Source organism: Periophthalmus magnuspinnatus, chromosome 20, assembly GCF_009829125.3.
Source record: "Periophthalmus magnuspinnatus isolate fPerMag1 chromosome 20, fPerMag1.2.pri, whole genome shotgun sequence".
Taxonomy (NCBI): Eukaryota; Metazoa; Chordata; class Actinopteri; order Gobiiformes; family Gobiidae; genus Periophthalmus; species Periophthalmus magnuspinnatus.
The window spans coordinates 12,722,862-12,741,657 of NC_047145.1; the positions used below are offsets into that span (position 1 = coordinate 12,722,862).

At 39.2% G+C, this 18,796-nt stretch overlaps 2 protein-coding genes across 2 annotated transcripts in view; both read right to left on the minus strand.

Annotated features, from left to right (window-relative positions):
- reck (reversion-inducing-cysteine-rich protein with kazal motifs) overlaps positions 1-12,013 on the minus strand; it is a 37,520-nt gene extending 25,507 nt beyond the window's left edge. Inside the window, exons 1-8 of the mRNA XM_033985454.2 lie at positions 11,664-12,013; positions 3,241-3,299; positions 2,728-2,802; positions 1,505-1,541; positions 914-999; positions 789-836; positions 665-698; positions 204-401 (exon numbers count right to left, since the gene is read on the minus strand). Of these exons, the coding sequence (XP_033841345.1) occupies positions 204-401; positions 665-698; positions 789-836; positions 914-999; positions 1,505-1,541; positions 2,728-2,802; positions 3,241-3,299; positions 11,664-11,733 (607 nt within the window). The 5' untranslated portion in view covers positions 11,734-12,013. The remainder of the gene's footprint in view (positions 1-203; positions 402-664; positions 699-788; positions 837-913; positions 1,000-1,504; positions 1,542-2,727; positions 2,803-3,240; positions 3,300-11,663) is intronic.
- Positions 12,014-16,931: 4,918 nt separating this feature from the next.
- Positions 16,932-18,796, minus strand: part of elp1 (elongator acetyltransferase complex subunit 1) — a 12,813-nt gene continuing 10,948 nt past the window's right edge. Inside the window, exons 33-35 of the mRNA XM_033985887.2 lie at positions 18,229-18,380; positions 17,498-17,585; positions 16,932-17,089 (exon numbers count right to left, since the gene is read on the minus strand). Of these exons, the coding sequence (XP_033841778.1) occupies positions 17,022-17,089; positions 17,498-17,585; positions 18,229-18,380 (308 nt within the window). The 3' untranslated portion in view covers positions 16,932-17,021. The remainder of the gene's footprint in view (positions 17,090-17,497; positions 17,586-18,228; positions 18,381-18,796) is intronic.

The window sequence follows — 18,796 nt, forward strand, 5'->3', positions numbered from 1 at the left end:
TTTTTGTGTTAACAATCGTATAACCAATATAATATACTACATCAAATGCAAGCAATTACATCTAACTTGCTCAAAGCTACTGAAATCCAAACAAACAACTAAATTCAAGTTATTTTAAGATGGATACTTTTTTTCAGCGTAGAGGATAAGTGCTATTTAGCTACATAGGTCATATTTTGTTGTGTGGGTGGTGCGGCACTCACTGTCCAGGGGGCTGCGGATGGGGTAGGACTTGGTGAAGTTGTTGACACAGTTGAGGAGCTGGCTGCTGTGGCTCTGGCAGTAGTCCTTCACAGCGTTGATCTGAGACGCGGTCAGGGTGGAGTCCGTCCTAAAGATGGCCTGGCAGTACTCGCGGCAGATGGTGTGGCGGCCCGCGTAACTGCAGCACGTGGAACCAACTGCACGCCATCACAGCACAACAATCAACAAAACTAAACCAAACCAAATTTTCTGCCTTTGAGGGTAGCTGGTTCAAAACTCAAACCATATAAACATTGCTGTTGTGTCTCTGAGCAAGACACTTTTGATTTAAAGAGCTACTCTAGTTGAAGTACTGCATAAAGTTAAAGTTACACGATGTAATTTTTTTTTGTACAGTCATGTTCAAATATTAGCAGTCTACAAGCTAATTTGAAATGTATAATTTCTTTGTTGAACATACTTTCATTTTTGGTGATGCAGCCATACAATGGTTTCTGGAAAAAGAAAATACATATAAACCACAGATTTAAACACAAAACATTCAATAATTAAAAATAAGTTAAAGTGTAGGTAAATAGGTGCACCTCAGTGACTTTTTTGCAGACTTTAGTTATGTCACTCTTGGATGAAGCCTGTAGAGGAGCACAGGGTTAAATGCTCTACAGTGTATGACAGGTCCACAGGGTTATATAATAGTAGGAGGACTCACCTGTTCGCACTTGCGCCTACACTCAGCTGAGATGGCCAGTTCACAGCATCCCAAGCCCACCCAGCCTTCAGACTTCCTGGACACACCTGGAGAAAACACATTCATAATACCTTTACTCTGTGATTAAAGTGGGTTTCAACTTGACAGGTTACATTGTGAATATTGTGGTTTGAGACATAGTAAACGATTGGAGAGATAGCAGTTTTATGTAGCAGGACTCACAAATATTTATGCAGTATAGGAAACTAAAACCCAGGGGGGACATCGAACAAACATCAAATCATCTGTATTACTCAAGATAGTACTACAACAATGTACTTTCTTTTCTGTAGTTCTTTGAAGTTATAAAAGTGTACTCGGCTACTACTAGTATTTAAGCTTCTACCACCCGCAGTTTCTTTTTAAGCTCCAATCACTACTGCTACTCACCAGTATCCAAGATATTGTTAACTTCAGTAAGGTAAAATACTTGGATTTGTATTAATATTTGGAAAATATTAAATAGCTACAGATTGTGTTTTTAAATTCTTATTATCATCCAAAAAAGATTATGCATAAGTTGCAAGCGGCAAAAAAGAAAAACATCTGTACCTGGTAGTGTTGAGTTGACACAAGTCCACAGTTCATTCTGCACAGAGGACAAAATTCATCATTTAAACTTATAATACTAACTATAAAGACTATAGCTATTTTTAACCACAAATGCTTTGTGGCTTTACTGGGAAAGTAAATAGTGGGTTGGTAGTGTTTTGGTCTAGCTGTGCGTGAACCCAGGGCAGAGGAGATATGGAGCCTAACTAAACTCAGTGCCCATGCCCTCCCCATGTGCTGTGGTGAGGGGGGCTGCTCACTTCCTGTTGTGGTTCTGATAGAAGCTCTCTCATTAGGGGCAGAGGAAGTGGTTTGGTGGTTACAGAATAAAGTGGCACCTGGTCCCACAGCACCAGCACTCCGCCTGCTCTGTGGCTAATGGATGTCAGACACATTCATGTACATCACATCAGGGCAGCACAGGGCTCGGGGAGTTATATGGACTTGCCAAAATAAAATGCAAAATTCAGATTCTAATTTGACTGGTAAATGAAACAACTGACATTTTATTACTGAATTTTATTATTGAATTTTATATGTGCAAAAATTTGTGATGCACTGATATCGTTACAAGTATTAGGTATTGGTCCTGATCCAAAGAAATCAAATACATCAGTTTTACCCTGGTGGATGCCAGAGTGATATGTCTGTAGCGCTAATGAAGCCAGTTGTACTCATTATCAATAAAAGCTCTCTAACAATGAAAGTGATCGAAAAAACTTTTTATAATCCAGGTGAGAGGAAATCACAGACATATGTCCCAATCATGAACTAACACAGTGCTTCCGCCTGCACATTTGTCAAAACTTAAGTCCATATTTCTGCTAAACAGTGTTGGAAAATAACAAAACACATAACCATAATAGATATTCAGAATAGTATTTTTGACTGTATTACTGTACAGTTCATCTTTAATTTGGTGGCAATTTTAGCACAAACACAACAGAGGGAGCTGTACAGGATTGGTTCTTGTGAGTTTCTAAATGTCATGGGAGTTCCTCTTGCTGTGCAAGGCAAGAGCAGTTCTAGTTTGTCAGCTCAAGGATAGGCGAATCGATAAAAAATGTGTTATCATAATATTCAACATTATTAATAGTTAATGCATCTCTGTGACTTTTCACAGAGACTACATCAAATTGACCCAAGTAGAGGACCACAGACCCAGAACTCTAAACCAGTATTAAATTATAGTACTAAAGCAGTGATGAGAACAGGTGAATCACCATGGACTCGGGGCAGTAGCTGGGCAGCCTCTGCAGCAGGTGCTTCAAACGGGACTCACTCTTTATGGTGGCAAGCTGTAAACACGGCACATGTTAGCACTCTGAATAATGGAGACATGTGAAACAGAAAATATTATACACACAGATACACAGAAAATATTATATAATCACTACAAATCAGGATTTGGGTGAGTCAAATCTTCTTAAAAAATACATACTTTCCAAACCTTCCACCTCTGGTAATGTTGTCAGATAGTGTATTATTAGTGACTTACAGAGCCTTCATTTAGAGGGTGGGACAGGTTGTGCTGATTATAACCTGCTCATGCCTCTAACTGGCACATGTGGTCATTTAGTAAACCCTCATTTCAGGACTACTTTCTTAAACAGACGTAGAGTCGTCAGAGGGTTCCAAACTGAACCTAATATGTTGTGCACCTTTAGGAGCATGAGTGAAATGGAGGAGAAGAGAAAGGAGAGGAGGGTTACAGAAAAACAGAAGAGAAGACGTACTTGGTCACAAGCCTCTTTACAGGAGGAGTATTCCGGGGCATGGTTACAGCACAATGGATCTAAAAACAAGAAGACAATTAGAAAAATATTACACACCAAGAAGAACTCTTAAATCATTTGCCTTGTTAGAATCAACTTTCTGTGTAGAGTTTAAAGGTTCCCTATGAAACTTGCTGCTTGCCACCAAAGAGATGTTAATAGTATGCCTGATCCACAGTGTGACTTTGAATGTATCTCCACTGAGACAAGTGGGTAACAACGTCACCAGGTCAAGTTGCAGGTCAGTTCTGTGGAGAGGCGAGCCCACTCACAGTAAGAATGCATGTTTGCAAGGGACCTGTGGGCAATAAAAACTGTCATTGAAAAATACAGAATTGAGTTCTGTTTAATGCCATATGATGGACAATTCCAGGCAAAGCAATTAACATAACAACTCCATGGAGACAAGCAGGTAACAGACACCAGAAATGTTACATAGTGCACCTTTAGTGACAAGTAATATGCTATTTTAGCCATAGCATATCATGTAAACCTATGTTAAGAGATAGGGCTGTCTTTTAATCCATACATTTTTAAACTTTGAATATTTTGAGAGTAATTAATTTCTCCAATAGGCTCACGTTTGATATCTTTACTCCAAAATTCTAATCCCGACATTAGCTCCACATTAGCATAGTGGGTTGACCGCAGCACAGAGGAGCAGTGTCCTGGCTGAACTCATGTGGGTCAGCTCAATAAGAAGTACACTACCAACAAAAGCATGTGGCATAATCTGTCCCAGAGGAGGGGCCCGTACAGCACGGGCCCCAAGAGGCTACTAATGAGCCCTGGCCCCATTCCATACACAGCCCCTGAGCTGGCCCCGCCCCTTTGTCCACACTCACACAGTATGACCCCGCCTCCCTCATGTACACAAAAAGTATTTATAATTGTGCAGGACTGGCTGAGTGTAGGGCAATTGTGATGACATATTTGTGCGTTAGTTTGCTGAGTTGGTCATGTATGTTTTTTGTTTGTTTTTAGTATTTCAGCTAAATTTGTCTCCCCCTAGTACAGATTTGCAACTCTTGGGGTCAAAATAAGTCTATATACTCTCTGGATTTAATTATAAAGCACCTTTTGTCAGAGAATCAGCAAGTGCATGGTTAGCATTCCTGTTATTAGCTAGCATTACAATGGCAAAACTCCACTGTTGCATGGGAAAGTTGTGGAAAGTGCTTATAAACTCATCATGAATAATTAGGATGCTCTGAATGCATAAGGTAAATGAAGAACAACTTGAGATCACTGCAAACAGTTTAAAATGGACTAATTCTGTTTTTCACATTTTTAAGACAGTAAAAATTTGGTACAGTGTCTTTACATTTCAAACTCAATTATAATACGAAGGAAAAGTCCATATACTCAATGCTCATTTTTACACCACAACGTTGACAAAAAACATTTTTAGACATCGATTTAGAATGGAATTTTCAACTCAATGTAGTAGTATTCCAAGTGTTCTAAAACAATTCAGGAATGTTCAGATTTTGTCCTTTTTATTTTTTGCAGTGTTCATACCAACTGAAATCTAGTTTTGACACTAATTATACTGATGTAGGATGTAGATTTTTTAGGTCAGCCATATCTGCAAACATGTTTTGAAAAGCATATGATTTTTGGCCTGAATGTGTTTAAAATGTGCACTGCTAAATGAATCTTGTTTTTTAAAAAATAAATTAGTAGTGGATTAGAGAAAAATACCAACACATTTTCTTCCCCCAAAATTCTAACCCTTAATCAGCTGGTTTCACAAAATCCTAACAAGATAAAAATGTTGATGTAAAAGTGACCAACAATTAGCATGAAAAGCATTGGAATGTGTAAACCTAGATATAGTCCAGCCTTAGTTTAGTTTGGTAAGCATCGGGCCTGGGGAGGTTGTGCTTCCACAGCTGTGAACCAGAGCTGTGTTTCTACGGATACAAGATATGCGTCAGGTCAGAGGTCAGAGGCCGCAGCCCTTACATGCACATATGCACTCACACAGGGTTAATCCATTTCACTGTACATACATGTGTACCTCATTGGAGAGAGTCAATGGTATTTATCAGTATTCATTCCTCTCTAAAGGCGCACTATGTAACTTTTCTGGGAAAAAATTGAGTAAATGGCATTATAAAATACATAGAGTTGCTGTGTTGTTCTTGTCCTGCATTCCACAGAAGCACATCAGCTCAGGGGCCACGGGGCCACGGGGGCCGCTGGGGGGCTAATGGCTGCAGTCAGAGGTGATTTCCTGTGCATTGATTAATAATGGCCATTAAAGATGGCTCCAGCCGCAGCAGCAGTGTCAGGACAAGGCCTGCTCTGAGGGTCCGGCCCCCACACAACAAGGGTCCATTCTAACACCCAACTCTGGCCTTAGGGGCACCAAGCCGGTCAAGGAAATGCAACATGCTGCCTCTTACAGAGTTTGGGAAAAAAAATCGAAGGATAGCTATTGATTGATTAGATTTGCGACATATGTTTAAAAACTAGGATTCTGTTCGGAGTTCACATTTGAATAACTCCAGGAGCAATACATTTGAGAGAACACTGAAATATGAACTGATAAACTAATACAAGAATCCCAGGCCTTTCAGAATATGTTTATAAAAGTCTAAACTACATGTAATGGGGCTGCAATCTTAATTTAATCACAACTGAATTAAGATTGCAATTTGAATGGGCGCAATAGGCAAATCGCAACGGCTGCAACTCTTACAGTTAAGTGCCATAGTTTCCTCCACATACAACAAAATATTATATTATCTGAATATTACTCTTTATAAAAACTGTTTATCTTGTAGCCTATACCTAGCTCTATCGACTCTGGCTCCATTTCACTTTACACTGAGAAATTGTCACCCCTTGCTCTGTAACTGCTGCTGTCAGGCTAGTCATTTTGGTCTTAAAATGTTTGTATTGACCCACTCTACATGATTCTGGTGTTTTTATTTTGCCATTTTGTCCATAAATCAAGATATGAACTTTAATAACAGACAAATAAGGCGCCTTCTTTCCTCGATGTCGCTCCTGTAGCATTAGCAACCAGCTTGAGTGACAGTGTTGCTAAGTGTTATTTTTAATAAGACAAAATAAAAACAAAATAATTGAGCAATATAAGGGGGAATTTTGTTCATGTTTTTTGTGATATAGTTGAGTTTTGTTTATTTACATACTCAGCAGTCTGCTGCATGTAAACACAGTCTGATTACATATAGGAGCAGGCTAGGGGAGGAGTTCAACTGCACTGGGTAAGAAAGGGCTAGGAAAATGTATGTGTTTGAACGTGTACATCAAACTCTGTACTATGTGTGCTTGTTTTATATCAGCTGCAGTGACAAACTACGGCCCCTACACCACGGACTAGCACATGTTGTTTTGCTTTGGTCTGCTTCGAGCTTCAATGTGATTATTTGTGCACCAGAGAGCAAATAGCTTGAGAATATCTCAGTTCCTAGCATGTCTGAAAATCAAATGCTCAACATAAATGAGATGTTGCTGTTATGTCAAAAGTGTGGTTATATGAATGATAGCTATTTTATTGTCAATTAGTGCTGCAAAGTTTTAGCGCCAATTCCAAATTACTACCTGAATGTCTTAGCCTCATTTCCATAGGGCTATTAAGGGGCTGCATAAAGCGATTCGTACTTCCCCTTTTTAGGGGTCCAAGGTGGATCTCTGAAGGTACTACCTTTCAAAGAGGTCTGGAACGCTTGTAGGCCCTTGTTTGCACCATTTTGAACAGCTGTAGACTGAGACAAAAGTGGTCTGACAGGTTTTAGGGCAAAGACAATTTGAATTTGGTTGTTTAGCACAGCATAGAGTTCTCTGTGCATGTAATGTAACTCACCCCTTCATCATCCATCAACCAAACTGTGCCTCACCTCTTGGTTAACATCAGTAATGGCTAAATTATATGAGTTTAATGGATGTAACCCAGAGCCAGCTGCAGACCATACAACTCAATTACACAAGAATGAGGTAACCACAAGATAACTGGATCTATGAACTCCTATCACATTATGTGCACATTAATTTCAGACATGTGGTGTGGTAAGAGAGACTGTCCTCTCTCTCTGTGAGGGGTGAGACTGTTTGTCTGAAGGAGTCATGGAGGATTTATGAAGTATTCCTATACGTTTGTGGCAAATTGTCTTGAGTCTGTTAATGGGGAAAAGCTTGTGAGTAATGTAGTCGTGCTGCAAAACTGAAATGGGGGTGGTGACATGGGATCAGGTCCAGTCCAGGTTTAGGCCCATAAATTAATGTAACAAAAATCTATAGAGTTTGCTGTTGTTGGCCCAGAACATCTTATAATGTCATCCTATATACAATACAGTTACATATAGAAAAAAAGGTTACATATTTCAGTTATGCAAGCTATTGGTATATATTACTGCTAATAAAAATAGCTACACTATAGTCATTATTCATTCAATCCATGCTCTGTGGTGGTAAGCAACTATTGTAGCCACAGCTGCCCTGGGGTAGACTGACAGAAGCGAGGCTGCCAATCTGTGGCATCACTCACACACACCATTTTCATACTAGACAAAGCAGGTGAAGTGTCTTGCGTAAGGCCAGAGGGTGGAATATATATAGTAAATGCCACTGACCCAAGTAGCGCTATTTCAAACTCTCTATTGTTGTGTTGTCCTACAGTCTACTCCATTGCACACAGTTTGATGTTTTGGCGATGACCAGGAATTGCCAGGAAAGCCCACTCTCTTGGCCGCACTTTAATCTAGTGTTGACCAAACTATAATTAGGTTTGTGGACGGGCCATGGACACGCTTCTTCAGCGCTCCTCCCCCCAAACGCTTTGAGGAATCTAACTGGATCCAGATGCATTCTCTCACGGACCCCCCCAAAAAAAACAAAAAAAACAAGAAACAAAACCTGCAAGAGAGAAAAATGTATGGAATTCTCACAAATGCTAATACAGAGGTTGCAAAGATAGAACAAGTTCAGAAAAATACTTAAAGGTGCACTATGTAACTTTTGTGTCACCTGTCCCCATGGTGTTATTGATATATATATAGATATATATATATATATATATATATATATATATATATATATATATATATATATATATATATATATATATATATATATATATATATATATATATATATATATATACACACACACACACACACAATTTTGAAAAACATGCATCATTCTGTGATCTTCCGGGATCTGACCTGGTACACGGTGTCACCTCCAGGGAGATATACGAGTTTACTTCAATACTGTGAAAAATCCTATGTAAATCAATAACATCACCATGGAGACGAGCAGACACAAGATGACAGACCCTTGACCAGAAAAGTTACACTGTGCACCTTTAATTGTGAATTTTTCTGATCATGAATTTTTCAATATCACTCACCCAAAGTTAGGAGGTTGCATTATTGCATTATAACACCCAATGAAGACATGGCACTTTATGTTTACCTAATTAAATAAGGGCTTGACCTAAAGAATTGCATTCTTTGTGGTTTGCGAATTCTAACCATTGAAATGCAGCCATAGTTGATGCTAATGATTACTCTGCCTGTCTATCCTTTCGACACATATGTTTTTGTACACGGCTGCACAACTTGTACTGTCAGAGGACTCCAGAGCAAATGTGTGGCCCAAAAAAAGAGATCTGAGAGCGGTTTCTGTTCTTTCAAGTCCCAGGTCAACGTGGCACTAGAAGAAAAACGACCATCTACGGCAATCCTCACACATGGACATGCTGCCTCCATGTGGTGTGACTTCAAAGACCTGTAGCATCTGAGCCCCAGCCTCCAGATAACAGACTGGGGCCAAATGGCTTATTCAACACAGTACTACGATAACAAAATGGCTAATGTTAGTTTAGTTAATTAGCAAGTGAGAGCTAATTGAAGGCCAGTTGTCTTACAAGTCCAATACACAGCACTTTTGTTGTATTGACACGAGCTAGCAGCTTCATTAGCATCTCTAAAGACTCCTGCTGGAGCTTTCAGATATAGCCTGTACTGGCGTGTGGACCAGGCTAATGCTAAGTGCTAATGAAGACTTACTGTGTAATAGAATGGGATGTATGAAAGAATATAAAGTTGAATCATGCTTTTATGGATTTGTATGGTCTTAGGTCTAAATGCATTCGTTGCTCCATTTCAGTGAATATTACTATGATAATTGACAATGGTATAGGTTCATATAAGACCTACATAGGGCCAAATATAGCAATATTGTAGACTGAATGGTTTTCACATCTTTTAAATTAATACCTTAGAAGAAAATACTAAACCACTGGATCTATACTATGTCTAATCTATGGTTAAACCAGGTCTAAAATATGACTCTAAAAAGCATCAAAAGTTGATTAGAATGTTTATTTACTCTACATGAACAAACGCTAAACCTGGAGAGGAAGCGGTCAACTACCAAAAATTAGTGATTAGTGATTTAGGTTTTTTTTCATAGTCAATGTTGATACCAAGTGTTTAGAATACAGAGAAACCGATGGCCGATCAGCTCTGCCAATACTTTTGGGCCAATATGTAGGGCAGATTATTTCTTTCAACTTATGTATTTAAATTCACTACAAACTCATCCACAGCCCTTTTTTACCACAAACCTTTAGTGTAGTCATGCTATCTTTTGCACAAAAGTGTTAAAATAAATCTACGTGTTTAGGCAGCAGATTGAACAAAACAAAATATTGGCCTGTGCTGGAGATTTAAGGCCGATAGCCGATACACCAAAAAGTCCAAATATCGGCTCGGTATATCAACCAACCAGCATGTCACCATAACATCATTGTATCATGAATTTTGATATTATTACATCATAAACTACATCAATCAAATTCCCATTCTAATGAAATATACAAACATTAAGATGTCAACCAAAAGCTCAAAGAATCTCTCTCAGCAAATTGAATACATTTTAATTAAATTTTCCTCACAATAACTGGCAGAGTTTAAGAAAAACAAATACACTCTTTGTTTTCCTTCTGAGTGGAATGCTTTAGGCAGATGACAGTTTTGGCTGGAGCGCTTTTCCTGGAGAGTACTGACAAAAACAGAATGTTTCAGATAATGTCACAATATTGTCTGTTTAATTCAAATGTCTGGTATGTGTTTGGATACAGGCCTACAGCGGGAATGGACCTCTATTAACCACTAGGTTAATGTAGCCTCTGTGTGCTACTGCCTACATACACTTTGAAATGGCCTACAATAACCACAATCAAAGGTAATTTTTTTTTGTAACTTATAGTTTTATCAAAAGTGTCAAAAATCAAATACTCAAACTACTCATTTGAGCAGGTATCAATACTGAATACTGGTATCAATACATTCACAGGACAGAATACCCGAATTGCTTTTGAATGATCTTGAGCTGTATCAGAACAGAATGTATCAGAAGCTGTGGGCTATAACACCACATAGACTAGTATTTTAGTATCATAACAATGCCAGTAACTTATCAGAACTTGGCCTGTGTCATGTTATGTTTTCAGCAGACTATATTAATTTATTTATTTATTAATTACCAATACATCTAAAATAAATACATCTGCAAAATTAAAAAAAAATGGCCATTTATGGACTAAATGACATTTTTTCTCACATTTTGCAGTGAGGAAAATGACAAATCTATTTTTTAATCTCATCTCTGTTTATCCTTTGAAGCCAATGCCTTTCAAGCAACATGGACTGATAAGGGAATCCCTCAGACTATACCAGGAATCTAAGTGATGAACAGCAAAGGAACATGGTTAAATAACGTTCTGAACAATATTTGATCAGCTCGCGCACAATGGCTGGAGTCCTATGGCAGCCGGGCGGTGGGAATATGTCGCCTGTTCCATGTTCCCTCATTCCGCTATGCCTCTCTCCACGCTTTTATCCCTTGTCCATATATCTACTGCACATATCTTCTATCTAACTTTAGCATTCAAGGTTTATAGCAGAGAAAGTCCTGTCCAGTCTTGTGCAGTGTGCGGTTTCCTGTCCCCTCGCTCGCTACAGCAGGCTAGCCCTCTCCAAAAGTAACGGGAAAGTCAGGCTAGCGTTCACTAATCCTGGACTAACTTTCAGGATCATGGTCACATCTCTTCTTTTTAACACTGTGCACACGTTTTAAGTTGTAGCTGTATCATAAATTGACATAACAGTTCCATGCGCAAACGCCATAACTAACTTTTACGCACTTAAATTGGATTTATACGCGTAAAGTTGGACAACTGCAAGAGGACTTAAGCTAACGACATTGTATTTACTTAGCAGAGAAAAATCCAAAGTACACGGAAAGCATATGTTTGTGTCGTTTAAAGGAGTATTTCAAACTAAAAAGAAGTTTATGTTTGAACGAAATCGCGGTTGATGAGCGTTGGATGTCGCGGGACCTACCCTGAGCTCGCAGCGGCTGGCACACCAAGTAGACAGCGACGAGGATGGAGCAGCTTATCTGGAAATACATCTTACGGAAATCCAAAAGCTCATCGTGGACTAGAAGGCTTTGAAAAGTGAGTTGTGAGCCGCTCCATAGATGCAGTCCCCTGGCCCTGGGTGTCCCGTTACTGTACTGTGGGTGCCCCGTCGCTCCTGTGGCTGCTGAGGGGAGCGGACATGCGCACAAGGCAAACACCAGCCCAGAACAGAACAGCCTTTGCTCGGTCTGCTGCGAGTGTGTGCACGGTCTGGAGGTCTGGAGAGGGGCTGTCGCCAGATGTTGCACAAGAGAACGCGGAGGAAGGCCGGCGCAGGGGCCCCGGCTCTGCACACTATCTGCCTGTTATTGCATAGATAGACCTGGCCATGGCCTTATATAGGTCTATCTGTAATTTCCTTTCTGTCTTGACCAAATTAAACGATAGGCCCTTGGAGAAAACAAATGAGAAGAGTCGGTTGTCCTAATTGTGCAGAAATGTGATTCCCAACGAGGGGTACGGGGACCTCTAGAGGTAAGTCACGTAAGTACTACTCTTCAAATGGTTGGCCCATTGCCAAGATTAATATTTCAAGACGTTTTCATAATAGGCTAAACATAAAGACTAGTTCAAAAGACTAAAATTGAGTTATATCTAATTAAATTTACTCTATGTAACGTCTCCACCACCTCTGTAACTCCCTGGAGATGTTATGACTTTGCCTGAAATATTCTATAATAAGGTAAATAAACTTATCTTTCTACATGAAGACAATCGCGTGACGTCACCTAGTAAAGGTAAAGGTCAAATATGTGGAGAGGTGACCCTAACACAGTAAAAAAAAAAAAAAAAAAAAAAAAAAAAAAAAAATGTAATCATGGTATTTGAAGCAATAATAATAACTGGGTTAGATATGTTTAATGCCCTACTGTGACACATTTTAGGCAAAACAATACAATCTTTATAGGGACAAGCAGACAAACGGACCCTCCATCAGAAAACTTATACATTGTACCTTTAATATAATCAAAGCAATAGTATCAGAACATGACAAACAAAAAGCAATTTACAATATGTGCGCATTGTAAATATTGCTTATGAAAATATAATGTCAGATGCAGAAATACTGGTTCCTGTCACATCCAGAGCGAGAAGGACATCATTCATAATATCAATGATTATCTGAAATCATGAGTTTAGCCTACAATAACCACATATAAAATTAGAATAAATTGTAATTTATTTTGTAACTTATAGGGTTGTCAAATGTGTCAAAAATCAGATAATAATCGATAGTAAGACTAGTATTGAAAGTAGATACTCATTTGAGGAGGTTTCAATACTAAAAAAAGTCACATTCACAGGACAGAATACCTGAATAGCTTTAGAATGATCTTGAGCTGCATCAAAATAAGTACAAGACCACATAGACTAGTATGTTAGTATGGTTGATCACTAGCAACTTATCAGAACCATGTTGTTTTCAGGAGGCCATATTAATTACCAGTACATTCAAAAAAAAAAAAAAAAAAAAAAAAAAAAAAAATTAAATCTGCAAAACTTAAAATCTATGGAATAAATTTGACATTTTTACAATTTCATGTTTTTAAAGGATATTACATAGACACACCTTTAGTTACTACCTGTCCTAAATGTGTGATATTTCGCTCACTCTATATAAAATTATATCAAATGAAACATAAATTAACAGAGTGCGACAAGGATTTACTATACATCACAGAGGAGGACAGGAAGCGTGTGGGGTCCCTGGACACGGGGGCCTTTTGTAACTATAATGCCCATGTCAACAGCACCGGGGGCCCATTGTGTGGCCCCGTCCCCTGCTTTTGTGCGGCCCCCGGAGGATGTGAGAGAGGAGGCACGAGTCAGCTCTTTACATGGGCTCTTGAATGCATGGGCAGCAGGACAAGTCAATCACATCACTGTCCCCCCTACCTCACCCCAGTGTCCTTTGTCCCACTGATATGCTGAAACATATGTGCGTGTCCATGTCCTCAGATCCTCACTATGGGGGACTATTCAATATCCCAAAAAGAGTGTCTGGTATCTATGCATGGCCTGTTGCAGGGAGCAATTTGTATTTATTTCAATGGACAACAGAGAGAAAACAATTTGAGTAGGGCTACACAATATGTTGCGAGCTGGTGCAATTATCAAATTGCGAAGGCTGCAGTTATTTCCATAATAGAATGTAGTGTTGTCATGAAACAAAAATTTTAAACTCGATTACAAAAGGACGAGACACGACACTCATGACAAATTCTGATAACAAAATGATAATAAAAACACTCTTTCTTTAGACAATAGAATGTAATTTTCAACATTAAATCACAGTACTTTCTTTTATATTACCGTATTGGCCTTATATCTCTGTAAAACTCCAGTCATCCAAGTATTTTCCATTGTGGTCCATGGGCGCATATTATTCAATGTGTTCTTATACTTGTTACGATAGCGTTCATGATCATTGTAAAGCTATTCAGGAAAGGTTGATGTGACTTTTTTGGTATTGATACTTAAAATGAGTATCTAGTTTTGATATTAGTTTCAGTATCGATTACTATCAGAATTTTGATACTTTTGACAACTCTAATAGAATGTCTCATGCAAAGAAAAAAAATCTACAAACAGGTTCTATAATTAATGTTTTTGATTGTAAATAAAGATCTATGACAGTGGTTCTTAAACTTTTCACACCAAGTAACACCTAAATATTTGGCTTTCCGGGTACTATCAGATCTAAACCTATACTATACCGTGCCCAAATTAGGCATAATCATGGTATAAAATGACACTAAACCAGGGATAAATAGTTCTAAACTCAAAGACTGACAAAACCATAGAGCTGTCTCTAAATTAAATGTATACTCAAACTGCAGAGGGCCCTTCATATCACCAGAAGTACATGTGCCACAGTTTGAAAAACATTGGTCTATGGCATAAGTAAAGTTGAAATTCAGGTGTGTTAAAGTGTGAGGCAGGAGAAATAAAGTTTACATCGCAGCATTTCCTGTTTATCTCCAGCTTTTAGTGTATAACTTGAATGCAACTATTCCAAGATCACCATCAGTCTGTGGTCAGCTCACAGACGGTCAACAGTCAATTAGAAGATGTAATGTCCCCAGGCCATGGCAACCCAAGTTCAACATATTTAGATTCTTAAAGACTGGATCATTCGTTGTGACCACACCATCTCATTCACGCAGTCTATAGGATAAGTTGTGTCTGTTTCATTTGGACTTGGGCATGCACGATCCCCATCCAGTCCAGGCCCTGCAGGACTCATGGCTGACCAGGCCTAGTCCTATTCTGGTCCAGGGCAGAGGAAAAAATAGCAGCTCCAGCAGCTGGATGTTTGTGCCTCACTCCACCATCACAGGGTGTAATTAGAGTCTAATCTGGGACCAGCAGACCTCTACACACTGGGGCCATATGGGGACCAGACCTGGGACTGTGGCTGAGGGCACACTGGACTAACCACAGCTGCTCTGGATCAGGATAGGTACTTTTGTAACATCTAGAAATGTTGTAGGAACTCATACACTTGCCTGATAGTTTGAAAGAGCACCTGTCCTGCGATTGATGAATTCATTATTTAGGGTGTGTCCACACTTACACAAACACTGCATCAAAATAGGAACAAAACTGAGACTGATCCTGGAGTTAAACCTGGACTAGACCAGGAGTAAACTGGGCTCAAACCAAGACCAAAGTGTGAATGCACCCTTACTCTCCCTCTCCATGTTTCAACATGTGGTCCTTTTAGATGAGGTAGTAATGCAGGAAGGCCTCCTCTGGTTTTTAAAGTACATACACCTTCACCAGATAAGCTTCTGATTACTTCAGCACAATTGAAAAAATAAGGTGCATCACAAGATAGATTTGTTAATATATATTTTTTGTTTGCTCAGAAATAAAGACTACTTTAGCATATATGTAACCACAGTGAACATCATCTGCCCTGGTCAACCATTCTTCCACCCTTGCAGAGGAACTTACCGTGTTCTATGCCCGTTTTGTAAACGGTTCTGTTTAGCTGTGCATACGACTGAAAGGTTTTTATTCTGCACTCTTCTCCTTTAATGGTAATTTTATGATGACAAAAGAAACATGGACTGATGGACTTTTATTAGACATAGTAAAGTGACAGGAAAGTATTTGAGAAGTGACATGAAAGTTTTTTGTAAAGTAATGGGAAAGTTCTTAAACTGAGCAAGACAGTGTTTAAAGAGTGCAAGAGAGAGTTTTTAAAGGGTGCAAACGAGTGGGTGAGAGAGTTGCAGATTGGGTGATTGTTTATGTTTTGATTTGTGTGATTTTGATTATTTATGTTTTGATTTGTGTGACTTTAATGTCTTTCTTATTCTGTAAAGGACTTTGAATTACCTTGTGTACGAATTGTGCTATACAAATAAACTTGCCTTGCCTTTGGCCAAAGGAAAGCAGTCGGACCAGACTGTGTGCTGTGTCAGGTGCTTAGTTGGGGACTTGTGTCCTGGCCCTGTTAGTGTCAGAGGATCTGTCCTGGGCCAAAACATCACCTCCGCTGGTGGGAAACCTAAGCAGCAGCTCTTCTACCTGGGGAAGCTAAAGAGAGCAAACCAACCAAGAGACTCATGACAAACTGTGCCATTCAGAGTGTGCTAATATATGGTCTGTTTGTGTGGTTCTACAGCTGCATTAAGGCAGAGAAACAGGCACTCCAGAGAGTGGTGAAAACTGCTGGAAAAATCATTAGGTCTAACCTCCTAGAGATTGCTACTGTGTACACCTCCCACCTGTGCAGGACTCACAACATCCTCAGGGACCACTGCCATGCAGCACACCACATATTCCACCTGCTGCCTTCTGGATGGAAGTACAGGCCACTTCCGGCCAGAACCACTAAAGTGGCAAACAACCTCTACCCCCACGTAATCAGATCACTGTCTCCCTCTCCCCCTTCCTTCCAGCTGCCATAACTGTGAACTGGAATTTGCATCGATGCAACAAACTCATCTACACCTTATACCGCTGCATCCACCTCTGCCTTATAGGCCATGTGGTTGTGTTACATGCTAGAAGTACCTCAATGGTGCACGTGTTTCGATTCCATCCTTTACTTTATGAAAGTGCAAATACTCTAAAGCTCTAAATGTAATTTTGTTACTTGTAACAATGACAAATCCTTGAATCTTGACTGTCATTTAGACACACTGAAAGCAAACAGTCAGAAAGACAAGCTTTTCTACAGTTGACATAATTTTAATATTTTATAACATATACAAACAAGTAAAGATTTTTTTTTTAAAAAGCTAAAGTAAATAATACACATATTTTATGTTAGAACAGTGAGCTTCCATTTGATGTTGTGTCTCAGCTTTGGTGGTGCCAGAATCTCAGCATCTAAAACAAAGAATCCAAAACTGATAAGTAGGGCTACAAGATTAATCTCAAACAAATCGAAACCGCATTTAGAACAGGCACAATTTGCAAATTGCAAAGGCTGCAATTTTAATTATCATCATTTTATCAACGAACAACAAAATATTCTGTCTTATTCTGCAACTGCCCACCCTGTACTTTAGATGCATGTTCCAAAATTTGATTCTTGTATTAGTTTGTCAGTTCATCAGTTCATTTTTCAGTCTTTTTGTCAATTCTTGTGGATGTGTTTAACCTTGAACAGAATCCTACTATGACATAGTAGCTAATCTAATCACAATCACAATGCTTGTCAGAAAAGTTGCAATTAAGATATTTTTCTTTGTAAAAATACACTCATACAATGATGTATTGTGGTATATGTCTGACCTTGTGCCTGAGCTGGTGGAAGGACTGCTGGACTCTGCTGTTGGAAGGAGGCTGAGATGCTATTGGCCGTGCTCTGAGGCCCAGTGAGCTACAGAGCAGAACACAGCAATCAATAGTAGTACAATCAGTAGTAGTACAATAAGTACATAAACACATGATACTTTTAGTGTAAGTTAAATTAGACAACTTTACTTTTCAAAAGTTTTTCAAGGTAAGTGAATGTTTATAAGCGTAATTATGAACACTGATATCCCATCTTTATTCAGGCTTAGTAACAAGACTATCCCACATTACGTTTGTTACTGAGCAGAGATGGGTAGAGTAGTCAAAAATGATACTGGACTAAGAGTAACATTACTTCAAAACAATATTACTCAAGTAAGTACAAATTAGTGGTCCAAGAAGTCCCTTATGGTAGAATAGAAAAGTATTTGGGAAAACTACTACTCAAGTAAATTAAAGAGTAACTTATGGGACGTAACATCTGATTTATAATTTTAAGTTAATGTAACTGTAAGGACAAAACATTAAATAATGCATAAAATCTGGTATTTCCAAAGAATATTCCACAAAAACAAGAACAAATAAATCATATCTGAAGGAGTGTGGCAAGAAACATAAATGTTCGGAAAGAGTAACCAAAATTTATACCACTTTTGCTCAAGTGGGAGCAAAAGTGAGCTAATAGAAAAGCTCAATTTCTTAAGTAAGTAGTAAAGATCAGGACTGACCGGTGTGCAGTTGTTGAGGGCATTATTCGGCCACACCTCGGGCACAGCGGCCTCCAGCAGACTCAGGGCCTCAGCATACTGCTCCTGTAGTCTGTGCGCCTGCCGCTCAAACTCAAACAGAACCAGCATCTTCAGCAGGCCGTGCACCTCCTCTGTAACTCGGCAGAAAGGATACAGGTCAGTGAGCAGTACAGGTGTGAATACTGTATCGAGTACCATGGGTTTGGTCAAGTAGAGTTCCTTAGGACCGCAACAATTAACAAATTGAAAAAAAAAATTATAGATGTATTTTGATAAAATCTGGACTGAACAGACTCTAAAATGCATGCCAAAATAACTAGAAGCAGCTGCATTATTCAATTCATTTTATTTTTGTAACGCCCAAAATCACAACAACAGTTGTCTCGAAGGGCGTTCATGTTTTGGTTGATGGGGGAAACCGGAGTACCCGGAGGAAACCCATCCAGACCTGGGGAGAGACATGCAAAACTCCACACAGAAAGGCCTGGGCGACCCGGGGTCGAACCAAACCTTCTTGCTGTGAGGCATGAGTGTTGCCACTCAGCCA